We start from the raw sequence: 13501 nt of genomic DNA, 5'->3' as shown, positions 1-13501 counted from the left end.
TTTCCTGTTCTAAATTATGGTTTCTCTTAAGAAGTGAAAAATGGCAAAGGATTACTGACTATTGAGAAGGCTCACACCTGTGTTCCATGAATGCATTTTTCCCCAGAAAGAACAGAATTACATTACTTAAAAAATAGATTATAATTTAATAGATGGGAAATGACTGGTTACTGATGAGAGAATAATTTCTAATTCATCTGTCTTTATGCAGTAAGACTAAGGCCTAATTATATGAAAGGTCAAAATCATCACCAAATTAAAATAAAGAATAAATATGAACAGATACATAGGCAATTATAAGAACTCCAATTCCATCATTAAAAACAAAAGTCTGTTGATTATGAAAAATACAAAAAGACTGAAAGTAATGAAAGAGGAAGGGCATGTTATGATCAGTGCCTGGATCCATCCAGCAGTCAATACCTAGTAGTGTAGAGTAGTGATCTACCTCCCACTGTTACTTTCCTGGGCTCATCCTCTCTCTCCAGCATTAGGTTTGTTTATTCAATCTCTGCCTCATGCCCCCATCCTACTTAAATCAAACCTATTACATACCAGTATGCTATGTCAATCAAGCCTCAAAAGGTGTTTATTTTATTAGGCAGTTTCCTGGGGGGGGGGGGAAGGAACCTGTGACATCGAGACCACATGTGGCCTACTAGGTCCTTGGGTACAGCTTTTTGACTGAGTCCAAGTTTTACTGAACAAATCATTTTATTGAGGAGATTTGTTCTGTGAAGTTTGGATTCAGTCAAAGAGTTGCACTTAAGGACCTAGAGGGCCACATGTGGTCTCGAGGTCACAGGTTCCCCATCCCTGGAACTTAGACCAAAGGGTAATGAAATTAGAAGTGTATATAACATAAACATGCATATAACAGACTATAAATTTCCATCTATCCCAGATCCAACACTCTAAGGCAGGAAAACTGTTCTCATTAGCATCTGTTTCTCTTCAGCCCCAGGATCTCCAGATGACCTGCATCATGGGAACATAGAAATCAATATCTGAGCATAAATGATCTAACTCCCGACTGGGGGATATAGGAAAACAAAGAATCTTGAAGTCACAACTAGCTACCTGCTAGGTAATACTTGATGTATAAAGGCTCCCAAAGTCAGCCAGCGCAACCTGGAGTCCAAGACTACTACTGCCTTTTCTCCTCTTTCCAATCAATTAATCTTCCTAAAAAGGGCAGAGACATGGAAGATGAGGGCAGTACCAGCTCAGTAAGCAAAACTTATTTTCAAATCATTACAGAGGAGGATGAAAGAAAAAGGAACAGTTCTGCCCCATAAAAAAAAAATGAAGAGCAGTAGAAGGAAAGAGAAACCTGCAGAACACTAAAGACCGAAATCATTTCAAGATTATTTATATGTGGAATTAGAAAGAGGGTAATAGATAAATATAAAATGAAAAGGATTTGCCAGTTTATCTACACTGATCCATTAATATGTTGCTCAGTTGTTTCAGTCATGGCTGACTCTTCATGATGTTATTTGAGTGTTTGGGGGGGCTTTGTTTTTTGTTTGTGGGTTTGTGGCACACGTGTGTACATTTTGTGTGTGTGTGTGTGTGTGTGTGTGTGTGTGTGCTTTGTTTTTGGCAAAGATAATGGTTTACCATTTCCTTCTCCAGTTCATCTTATAGATGCGGAACTGAGGCAAACAGGGTTAAGTGACTTGCCCAAGGTCACACAGCTAGTAAATGTCTGAGGCCAAATTTGAACTCACGAAGATGAGTCTTTCTGACTCCAAGGTCAGTGCTTGATCCACTACACCCTCTAGCAATCATCTATTAACATAATTAACATCAAGTCAATCCCATTGAAATCTTAATATGAGTAGGTGATGAAACTGGTATCAAACTGAAATAGAAATAGACCCCTGGCATGGATATTGATTTAGAAAACCACAAATGAACATTATGTATGTTGTAATATATTTTTATTCATTATTGTCAAACATTTCCCAATTATATTTTAATCTGGTTTGGGTGTACTCCTAAGTAGCTTACCACCCATGAGTCTAGAATGAAGAAACAGAAATGACCCTTAGGTAGGTGAAGCCAGAAAATGTGGCTGGGATTCAACAAATACATATAAAAGTAATCTAAACTGAAGGTAATACAACTTTAAGACACGGAGGTATGAATATTCAAGATATTCCAATAAAGGAAAAACTCACAGGATTAGAAAATATCAACAAACGCTATTATTACCTCCCTTCAAAGTATTTTTAGAAGACTCAAGAACTATTGATCTATATGGGTACTTTTTATTTCAATAATATTTTATAAGAATGGATTGTGAACCATCTAGGGAATAATCATCCTCAAAATATGAAGAAGTAACGTGGAAATATTCTTGGATATTACCTCTGTTATCTATACTGTATGAGATGACAGGATCATAGATATAAGATATAAGAGGGATCTTCATTTTACAGATAAGGCAACAAACTGAGAGAGGTTAAATGACTTGAACAAGGTAACACAGGTCTCAAGAGTCAGCGATGGAATTTAAAACTAAATCTTCTGGTTCAGCTGTCTTTCCCCTCCACCTCTATGGAGCCTTTCTCCATCGATGAGTTCCTCCCACAATCTCCACTTTGAGGAAAGGCCCAGACCATCAACTCTATTCTCTGAACTCTTGCATGCACTGGCATGAATACTTCTCCCCGCTCCACACACTTATTTTTACGCTCCCTCTTATATGTTGCCTTCCTCATTAGAATATAAGCTCCTAGGTGACAGGAAATAGCTTTCTTTGGGTTTATATTTGTATCCATTGTGCTTAGTACAGTGTCTGGCACATAGTAAGTGCTTAATAAATGCTTGTTTATTTGTTAATAATTCTGAGGACAAATCTGCAATATTATGCTGTTTCTGCATAAAATGTACAGAAAATTATAAAATACTACTGGGCTTATTGTTTGTTGATGATGATAAAAGGCATTTGAGTCAGTAGAATAAAGATAATCTGAAAGCCTTTATACCACCCAAGGAGTCTCCTATATATAATGGCAAGATCATACAATATTCTTTAGTAGATATAACTACAGAAATAACTGTTTAATGATGTTTTGATTATGAGTTGCAAGGTATAAAACAGGAAAATATGTGATCTCTGAAATTATTCACAACTTTCTTAGAACATGGAATATCTGAGCAGCCAAAAAGACAAGGGATTCTTCATAGTGAGATATACCAGATGTTCCTGTCTGTGGGAGACACTGTGTCAATTTTCAATATCAAGAATATTATAGTATCTATCAAATGAGACTGATAGACAATCAAATATGTATTTATGTATGTGTGTATGTATATGTGTGTATATATGCATATATTCACATGTATACATATAGGGGGGCCCCTAAGGGGGCCTTGAAAATCCATATAAGAAAAAAAACAACAAATGAAGGAAGAAAATGTGTTGACCAGATTATGAAATGAATTTAAATAGCCCACCCACTGAGTTAGTCCATTGGTACATGTGTAGTATCTCAGACAGGAACTACAGATTAACGACAATTCGGGCTTCAGATGGAAAAGGAAGAAGGTAGATGGCTGACTCGCTTTTGGAAATTTGTATATTTTCAATGATCTCAAAGTATACACACACACACACACACACACGCATACACACACACACACACACACACACACACACACATGCACTTGCACAACACACTTAGTTAATGATTGGAATTCATTGTGTCATTTTTACAGCAGATGTTGATGCCCTGACTTCATGCCATTTTTGAAGTGTTGCTTTGTCCTGCAGAAGAAAATGACCAATTTGCTGCTTTGGAAAAACAAATGTTGAGGAGTTACTTCACTTTCCTAATGACTGTCACAGAAGTAGAATGAGTGAAGTCATAGCTAGAGGTGGGGAACCTGTGGCCTCAAGGACACAATGTGGCCCATGTGTGTGTTCAGTCAAAGGGCCGCATGTGGCCTCTAGGTCTCAGGTTCCTCACCCCCTATAATAGCCAGTGAGGGTGCAGGGAATGTGGAAGGAGTATTGGTGACAGTCATTCAAGGAGCAGTAGACTATCCAAATCCTAGTGTACAAAAAACATACTTTATTATCTTCTCAAAGCTTTCAGACCTATGAGGGGGCAAAGACTGAGGTAGGATTTGCTGATTTTGTCTACAAACCCATTGTTCTTGCATGTTCTTAGTACCTTTAAAACAAACTTTTGACCTGAAAGATACACAAACCCTTTTGCCTTTATCTGAGTATGCAAAAGGTGGCTCAGAATGTACTCAGTATCTTCAGCAACATACCTCCCTTCTCTACAGGCAGCTCCTGAAATAATACAGGAGTTAAGTCATGCCCTTCAGCAGCCCAATGCCAAAGTGTTTAAACATTACTTAAAGGTATTCTTTCAGAGAGCAAAGTCCTAAGGATCATACTGGAAATCCCTGTATCAATATCTGTGACCAGAAACTCAGTTAATAATTTATACAAATAGCATTTTTTATTTGTGCTATTAATACTGGTAGTCTTTTTAAAGTTGGCCTGTGCTTACTGCAATATATATTTTAGTATTTTTCCATAAAAATGGGGCATGACTGAGTTGGCTTAAATACAGGTATATAACAACATGAAAAGTTAACCTGCATGCCTACTCAGAGATTGTCATATAGTGTAGACTGCTCCCCAAAGCATTTTGAACCCTCAAGATCTGAGAGAGGCCTAAAGCCTGGATTGGCCAATCAGGAGAGACATTGTGGCCCACTCTGAGCTTAATCTACCATAATGCTTTGCATTTGCTGGCAGAACAGATATGCCTTGCTCTTTGAATGAACTCAAAATGCCTCCTCCTGTGTCAACCAGGCCAGATGGAGCTAAGACCATTTTTCCTCTGTTTATGGCCATCAAGGATAACACTCTTAACCTGAGACACTATCTTGAATAATGAGACTTTTTCTTATCTTAATATTTTATGGACATATACTATGTTATGATATGTTAATGGTAAAGAAAACAAAGATGTCCTGGGTCATAATTTCAATTGATACTTTATCAATTCTCTTATCTTATTGTATTTACCATCTATTTATGTGGGGCGGTGAGGCCACTCAGGTACCCCAATAATTCACAGAGGCTTCTCAGGTAGGGACAGAAAAGGAATTAATTTTATTTTCCAAATCTCAAGAGATTTGGGTGGCACCTCCACTAGGACAGACTAGTGGAAGGAGGTGGATCACAAAGGCAAAGCACCAACACATATCCTATGACAAAAGAACTCCCACCCACCACTATCCCTCCTGGCTGGGAGGCTGGCTTACAATCCAGGAGCTAAAAGCTAGGCAAAGAACCAGGAAATCGAGTAGAGCCAATCCAAAACATACCTCCTTATTTACTAACTAGCTGCTGATGTGGCAATAATATGGCTGAGGTAAAGAGGAGGAATGATAAAAGAGGGAGGGGGCTTCCTGGGGCAGGGACCAAACAACCCATAGGCAGAGTCAGGTAATCACATTCCTACAAGGTTAAATCCCAAGTCCATTCTATCCTCTCATTGCCCCTGCTTATTTCACAAATAAAAAAAAAAGTAATTTTTATATTTTCTCTCTCTGTGAAGTCTTCACAAGAATTATCTCCCACTCATATTCAATTAAGAAAATTCTTTTCTCATACCATGATTAAACATATATGGAGATCATAAATTTCAGTGGCATGGCCACCCTGAATTGGGATGGTTCTAAAATGTATTCCAGCCTTTTCATTTCTTTTGTCAGGCAGTCAGATTTTATCTGGCTCCATATATGTATGTATTCTGCTAGCTTTAAGGGAATAAACAATATGAATTTACACACCTAACCTGTTTGCCTCTTTTAACCAAACTTTCATGTAGACAATAGAAAAAAAAATTTTTGCTGTAAAAAAAAAATATAACAAAATATCATGGTATCTTTAATTTTTTTTATCTGAAACTTAATTTGAAGTCTTTAAAGACCATAGCAGTGATTAAGCAATGTATATTCTTTTTTTAAAAAAATTATCTACTATAATATGTTAGACACAAGAATTTAATTTTCCCTCATGTGTGCCAACATTAAAATATGGAAGAAAGAAAAAGAATCAAAACTGATTTTTTTATAGATAGGCATGGCATTTCCTTAAGCTGTTTTAATGCTAACATGTGTTTCCTACAGAATGCAATGATTTCATAAATTAATTGATTTAAAAGTAAGTGCTGGTTATGCATTTTATATTTAAAAAATAAATTTTATGTACTGGAAAAAATAAATTCCCCAAATTCCCCAATTGGATGGGAGGTGGAGGAGAGAGAGGAAGGAAAGAAGAGAAGGAGAGAGAGGGAGAGAGAGAGAGGGAAAGGGAGAGAGAGTAGGAGAGGGAGAGAGAGGAAGAGAGAGGGAGAGAGAGGGAGAGAGAGAGAGAGTGTTGTTTAACAGAATTTCCATTGAAAAGACCTCAGTTGAATAGGAACTTTGAAATGCAAACAGGAGTCAAGAAAGGAAAGTTTAATAGAATTTGAAGGAACTACATGATAATGTAGAATTAACATTCTAATGGGGAATAGTACAGGTATCCTCTCAGAACCTTAATGTTTTTAAAAGGAATTGGAGGTGGAGTTGTTAAAGAAGAAAAACAGAGATGCTAGTGGTAGATTGATTTTATTCTGAGGATTTGAAGAGGACAAAGAGAAGGGAGGGAAGAAGAGAGTAGGATTTTCTATTTCTCCCATTTTGAGTGCCTGAGAAGACTATATAAATATGGAGAAACGGCGTACAGGGAATAGGCATCAGATATAACTTACTCTTATCCAAAATGGACAAAGGAGTGTAAACATATACTCATAAAAGATATTGATACAAAAATATGTCAAACTTAACAGGGAAACAACTGGACAAAGGTGATGTGGAATAAAATGGAGGATAATACTGGCGAGGGATAGCTGTAAGCAAAACAAACTTCCTGATCCTGAAAAGGAGACAAAAAGTAGAAAAAAACAAAAAGAAAAGAAGTAGAAATTAAAGGGATGTACTGAATTGTATCTTAAATAACTTAAGTTGCAACTTAAATAAATGATGGAACAAATTGTAGTGTATTCATGTAATGTAATACTATTGCACTGTAGGAAATGACAAAAGATAATTTCAGAGAATTCTTACTAGTAAGAAGGGACAAAGAGTGTAGTAAGCAGAAGAGAAGAATAATTTATACATGGAAAGCAATGATGGGGTATAGGCTCTGGGAGCCCCCTTAAACTCTCCTTGAATCTTCCCACTAGATCTCGCATTCCCTGAGGCCATAAGCTTTTCATTATCACAATGCCCAAATCTCTGTTACCTCCAGATTGTCTCCAGCTACTTCCCACCCTTAATCTTATCAAAATCCCATTCTCTTAGTCCTTGGCACCTGACCTCTAGGCACCCCAGGCTACTGGCCACTCCCATCATCAAGATCTTCCCTGGACCCCTCCTTCTCCAGTCACCACAGACTAGCTGGCCAACCCTAGATCCCTCCAGCAGTCTTTCCATATATAAGACCCATCTTGCCTCCATGAAGATGCTCAGATTCAATCTGGCCTGCTTGTCAATACAAGCCTCACAAATGCTCAGATTCCTTAAGAGTCTAGCCAATGCTGAGATTTCTTAAGAGTCTACTTAATATGGCAGATTTTTAATAAACTTTATTTTTCTTTGGCTGAAAGAAGGCTTGGATAGAATTCATTCAGACAGGACCCGTGTGGGGCTATTTTAGGGTCCCAGAACCCCTAAATCTCAACTCTGATCAATACAAGGAGCAACCACATATCCGAACATCACCCTATGATACAGCATGTTATTACCCACTTATTGATAGAGAAGTGATGACAAAAGATACAGAGGCAGACATTTTTTTTAAAATGGTCAGTGTGTAAATTCAATTTGCCTAACAATACTTATGTTGTCAGTTTTCCTTCTTTTTTATCTCTCAGGTTTTTTTTTTTTTTAAATAGGGCAACTTAGAAAGGAGAAAATTTAAAAATAGGGCCATTGAATTTTTTTTAATGCACAAAAGGAAATTCTGAATGAAGACTATACCAATGGAATAGTTTTTAAAGTAATGTGTAAAATGTACTACATGTACATATATGTGCATATATGTATATATATGCACACATACATAGACGTGTGTGTATGCAAGTATATTGAAATGAAGATTCAGAGTTCCATAGGCAATCTTTTGGGGTTGTGCAATGTATTTGGCAATGCTTATTTTGGGTTTTTATTTTTGGAATAAAAGTAATAAAGTACTACAGAACAGGATTGTAGAAGATTAGAAGTACTGCCTTTCACCAAAAAAAAAAAAGCGTAGTCTTTTGAAGAAATGGAAAGCATGGCAAGTGGAAGGAAAAGAGCTCTAGAAAACTTATTAATACTCAAAGGAACCACATTATCACAAGCATATCCACAGATAAGCCTAGCACAAAGACAACAAACAGACATAAAATGGATATGTGCCAAGATTTTTCTAACAATCTACTTTCATCTTCAGTGCCATTTAGACCCTTGCAAACTAAGACTTCAGTCTCTGGTTTGTTAAATGAAAAAGTTAAAATTAGGAACAAAGTTGGGAAGTGTGCCTAGAAAGAACAAATATACTGTAGCTTGAGGAAATATATGCACACAAGACACAATATGATAGGTCAGTAAGGTAAGATACTAAAAGAAAAAATATTATGGATAGTATGGCTCTCAAAAAGGTAACTGAGGATAACATCAGTAACCAGTGACCTACATGCCTACTTTTTAATCATTATAAAATCTTTATGAGATTCATCACCATGTACACTGAGGATCTCTTCAAAGGAAATATGAGAAGAAAAGAGGTAAATTTCAGGCCTTTTCATACCAAAGATTATACCATTATGGTCACACTAAAGATATAAATAAGATACTCTCATGTTTATTGTCTATTACCCCCATGAACATAATTTTACTTGGCAAAATAAAATACATTCTTAAAGGTTTATTTTCACATAAATTTTAACAGTTCTTATGAAATAATAGTTCTTTTTCTGTCCCTTCCAGCTACCTATGAAAAGGGTATTAGCTTGAATTCTTCTAAGTTGATTTATATTATTTCTTCAAAAGTATTTTTTAGCCTTCCTTACTTCCTTCCTTCCTAAAAGTGTTCCAGGCTCAAAGATTGGGTGGAGGTTCCTAGGTTTGAGGCTCACAAGTTGAAAAGGTTCTAAGCTTAACTGCCAAGGAACTGCTGTTCATCTCTTCTGGCTTCCCTGGCTTCCTTCAAGTCTCAGGTCCAGGCTGAAGGAGTTCTAAGACTTCAGGACTCTATCCAAAGCCATGGCTAACCCAAAATGGCCTGGTCAGAAGACAGCTGAGTTGCCTCTGGACATCAACATCCGTGATCCTCGATGGGACCAGAACACCTTTGTGGGCCGAGCTAGGCATTTCTTCACTGTCACCAACCCCCTGAACCTTCTACTATCTGACAAGGAACTGTATGATGCCCAAACCATTGTGAAAAACTACAAGGCCGGGATCGTGACCCCTGGGCTGACCGAAGATGAGCTATGGAAGGCCAAGTATAAATATGACTCAGCCTTCCACCCTGACACTGACCAGAAGATCTACCTCATTGGCCGAATGTCAGCCCAAGCGCCCATGAATATGATCCTGTGTGGCTGCATGCTCACTTTCCATAAGAGCATTGTATCTGTGATGTTCTGGCAGTGGGTGAACCAGTCCTTCAATGCTATTGTCAACTACTCCAATAGAAACGGAAATGTAACAGCTACCGAGAGGCAGCTGGGAGTAGCTTACATGAGTGCTACCACTGGGGCTGTGGCCACTGCTCTGGGACTCAAAGCCCTCACCGGACATCTACCTAGCCTGGTTGGCCGCTTCATCCCACTAACGGCTGTGTGTGCTGCCAACTGCATCAACATCCCACTGATGCGGGAGAGGGAGATTCAGATGGGAGTCCCCGTGACTGATGACACTGGCCATAAGTTAGGCTATTCTTCAAGGGCAGCTCAGAAGGGCATCTTCCAGGTGGTGATATCCCGGATCACAATGGCTTTCCCTTCTCTGACCATACCTCCTCTAATTATGAATGAATTGGAGAAAAAAGACTTCTTGAAGAAAAGACCATGGCTCTCAGCCACTGTGCAGGTGGGGTTGATCGGCATTCTTCAGGTGATTGCCACTCCCCTGTGCTGTGCACTTTTTCCCCAAAGGAGTTCCATTCTAGTGAAAAACCTAGAGCCAGAGCTCAGAGCTCAGATCAAGGAAAAGAGCCCAAACACTGAGGTTGTTTACTTCAACAAGGGACTATGAGAGGAAGTCTATCCCAAGACTCTTCACTCCTACCACAACCTCTAGCTTCCTGCCACTGATTCTGCTGCATCTCAGCTGTGGTATCTCTTCTGCCCTCCCTAATTCTCACTCATGCTCTCTGCTCTATCCTGCTCTCAGGGGATGTACCTCCAGTATCCCCTAGAATCTAAACAACTGAAGCTTACCTTTTTCTTGTACTGAAAAGGCATACACCCCCTCCTCCCATCAAGTCCTAAAGATCAGGGGATGACACACAGCCATTAAGGGTAATGGTGGTGGAAAGTATCCACCAGGCTGTTACAGAAGAACAAAAAAAGTAGCCAGTGTGAACTTTCAGGACCTTGTCCCATACTGGCTTGGGGGGTGGGCAGCATTATGGGCTAGAAATTGTTTACTCAGTTCCTGATATCCCAAGTTTTTCTCTACAAACTCAGGGTTGGGGGGGGGAGCAGAAAAGAAATTCGCATAGGGACATCCAACCCTCTCCTTCCCATTAGAACAAAGTGTATATATGTGTTTGTTTGTGTTCCCTTGATTGCCTGGAGAGAGTTTTTCTCTCGAATGAAGCAGAGCAACCGCAGGATGTACATGAAGTTGTGAAGACTGAGAGGCAGGTGGTGATACCAGGACCTAAATACTCTCCAGCTTAAGAATTCACCCAGTCCTTTGCAGGATCCAGGAAGGATGAGTTCATACTGGCTCCCCACCCACACCCTGTCTTGGGGAGAACAAAGGTCAGGCGATCACTTGTGAATGTGTACCCACAGTTTAAGTGACTGGACTTGTGTCTCTGATTGTGATTATGACACCAGTTTGTCTGTTGTAAGTACATGATTATACTGGAATGTCTATGAGGGTCTACTTGTATGAGTCTGGCATATCCATATTTCTGTAACGGTGTATCCTTATGCGTGATTCTGTTGCTATCAGAGCCAACATAGTCCTAGGTAACGGGGAGCCCACAGCATTAACAAACATTTTTTGTTCTTTGAATTTTGGGTTTCAAATTAATTAAAAGCCTCTTTCAGCCCACAGTTTGATGCCTTCTCCCAACCTTAGTCTCTGGACAGTTAGTAGTGATGGCATATGAATGGTGGAGGGTATCTGGTGTGGGTGGGTATGTCTGAGACTTTCCATCATTCATCTCAGATAACATAAGACCTTTATCATCATGATTGAGCCCAAATGTGGTAGATCAGAGGAAGCTCAGGGGTACCGCTTACAATCAAAGCCCCTCTCACCTATAATCTTGCTCTCTATCTCTCCTTCTCATTCTCCCAACTACTACCAGCAATGGCTCCCTTGATGCAAGTGTTCATACCGAAATAAAACTGATACTTTAGAAAATGTATACTTTTTTGACCTTTTCAGCATACAAACTGCTCACATATTAAAGGTACACAATTTTAAATCTATATAGTAAAATGGAAGTAATAAATGTGAAAATACTCTCCCCAAAATGAAAGAATAAAATTGGAAAGTTGGTGAAGTGAATATTAGAGCCAGGGAAGGTTTCTATCCCAGGGGAACATGTGTGTAGATGGAAGGGAAAGAGTAATTGAGACAATGGAAATGAAAGAATCTGAGGATTTATTAATGGAACAAAGTCTCAGAGAAGGCAGGAAGAAATGGAGTAAGATAAGAAAGCCTTGGGATGGAAGAAAAAAAAGGATGAAAATATTTTTTAAAATGTCAATAAGCTTCATTAATGTAGGAACTCTTTTTCCTTTTTCTTTGCATCCCTAGCACTTAGCCTAGCGGTGGCTACTGCTTGGTACTTGGTTTAAATGTTGAGAGTAGGACTTGAGGAAAGGTAATCTGCAAAGAATAAGAGATGAGGTAACACTGGGACCCTCAGGAAAGAGAGGCTTTGGAATGGTCACTACACAGAAAACTGTGAAAAGGTGTTCATAAATAAAAACTAAAAGGAATTCCCAGCCCTATTGAAAGTCTTGAAGGTATGAAGCAACATTCTTCCATTGACTCCATCTGCATAGTTTTATGACTATTTTCAGCAATGTTTTGCTTTCAGGGAGTCCAGAGTATGCGGGTAGTGGTGAGTTTGCAGTGGGAAGAAGGCGCTCAAATCTTATACTGAAAAGGCATATGCTGAAGAAGGAAAAGAAAATAACAGATTACACAGTGATGTCAAGAGTATCACTCAGTGGCTGATAATGAAGTACTGACTAAGAAAGGAAACATATGAAAACAGAATAGAGTCCATGAATCAGAATCAGGAATTTTCATTAACAAGTTGATGTGTGTTGATAGGGATTTTTTGTACATTTAAAAGTATTTTAAAATGCTTTTTTTCAAAATTGAGAAATTGAGGAAATGAAGTTAAAAATATGTGCAATGGAAGGGAAGAAAGCATATGGGGTCGTGTACATTTAAAAAAAAAAACAACTAAGACAGAGAGAGAGAGAGAAAGATTGGAAAGGCATCATAGCACAGTGGATAGAGAGGTGGCTTCAGAACCAAAAAGACCTAGGTATAAGTCCTGCCTCTGAGACGTGTGTGACCCTCTTCAAATCACTTAACCTCTCAGGGCTCTAGGCAACTCTCTGACAGTATAAGTTGTAGAGGAGGTGCCAAAAGTCATTGGTAGCACTATTTTATATACTGTTATAATTTGTACCTACCAAAGAATGAATGGAGATTGAAATAAATGTTATGTGGAGGTCTTTGGAGATACTACAAAAAATGAGGGAAATACTAGATTGAATTTTGAACTCTGGAAGGTTTTTTCCCTTTCCTAAACTTAGCACAACGCTCTGGAGAAAAAAATTTCCATCTTCATATTACTACTTTTTCCAGTACTATTTTCTATCATACATCTAGCCCAAGAGATCAGTCAAATACTGAAACACATGAAAAGGCAAATGAAAATGAATATGAAAATGTAAACAGTTTCTAAAGAAGTTACACAATGAGATCAAGTGAATAAACAGCCAGCAATAAATTGTGCTATTAAGTTAGCAAAGCACTTTACATGCATTATTGCAGGTGAAGTTCATAACCACTCAGCAAGGTGGATATTGCAAGTCATTATTACTAGCCCCATTTACAGATGTAGAGACTGATGTTCACAGAGGTTAAATGACTTGTCCATCATCACAAATCTCTTAAGGTTCAGAAGCAGAATTCAAACTTAGGTCATTCTAAGTCTGAGTCC

The 13501-nt window shown here is 38.5% G+C and overlaps 1 protein-coding gene across 1 annotated transcript; it reads left to right on the top strand.

The window, feature by feature from the left end:
* The first annotated feature begins 9225 nt into the window (after positions 1–9225).
* On the top strand, positions 9226–11669 carry LOC118849011 (sideroflexin-3-like). Its single transcript, XM_036758079.1, has one exon. It carries the CDS (start codon positions 9331–9333, stop codon positions 10324–10326), a length of 996 nt encoding a protein of 331 aa, XP_036613974.1. The 5' UTR covers positions 9226–9330; the 3' UTR covers positions 10327–11669.
* Positions 11670–13501: the final 1832 nt, after the last annotated feature.

The sequence above is a fragment of the Trichosurus vulpecula genome, chromosome 4 (genome assembly GCF_011100635.1).
Source record: "Trichosurus vulpecula isolate mTriVul1 chromosome 4, mTriVul1.pri, whole genome shotgun sequence".
Classification (NCBI taxonomy): Eukaryota; Metazoa; Chordata; class Mammalia; order Diprotodontia; family Phalangeridae; genus Trichosurus; species Trichosurus vulpecula.
The sequence above is the reverse complement of the archived record's forward strand: the minus strand, read 5'-3'. Positions and strand labels throughout refer to the sequence as shown.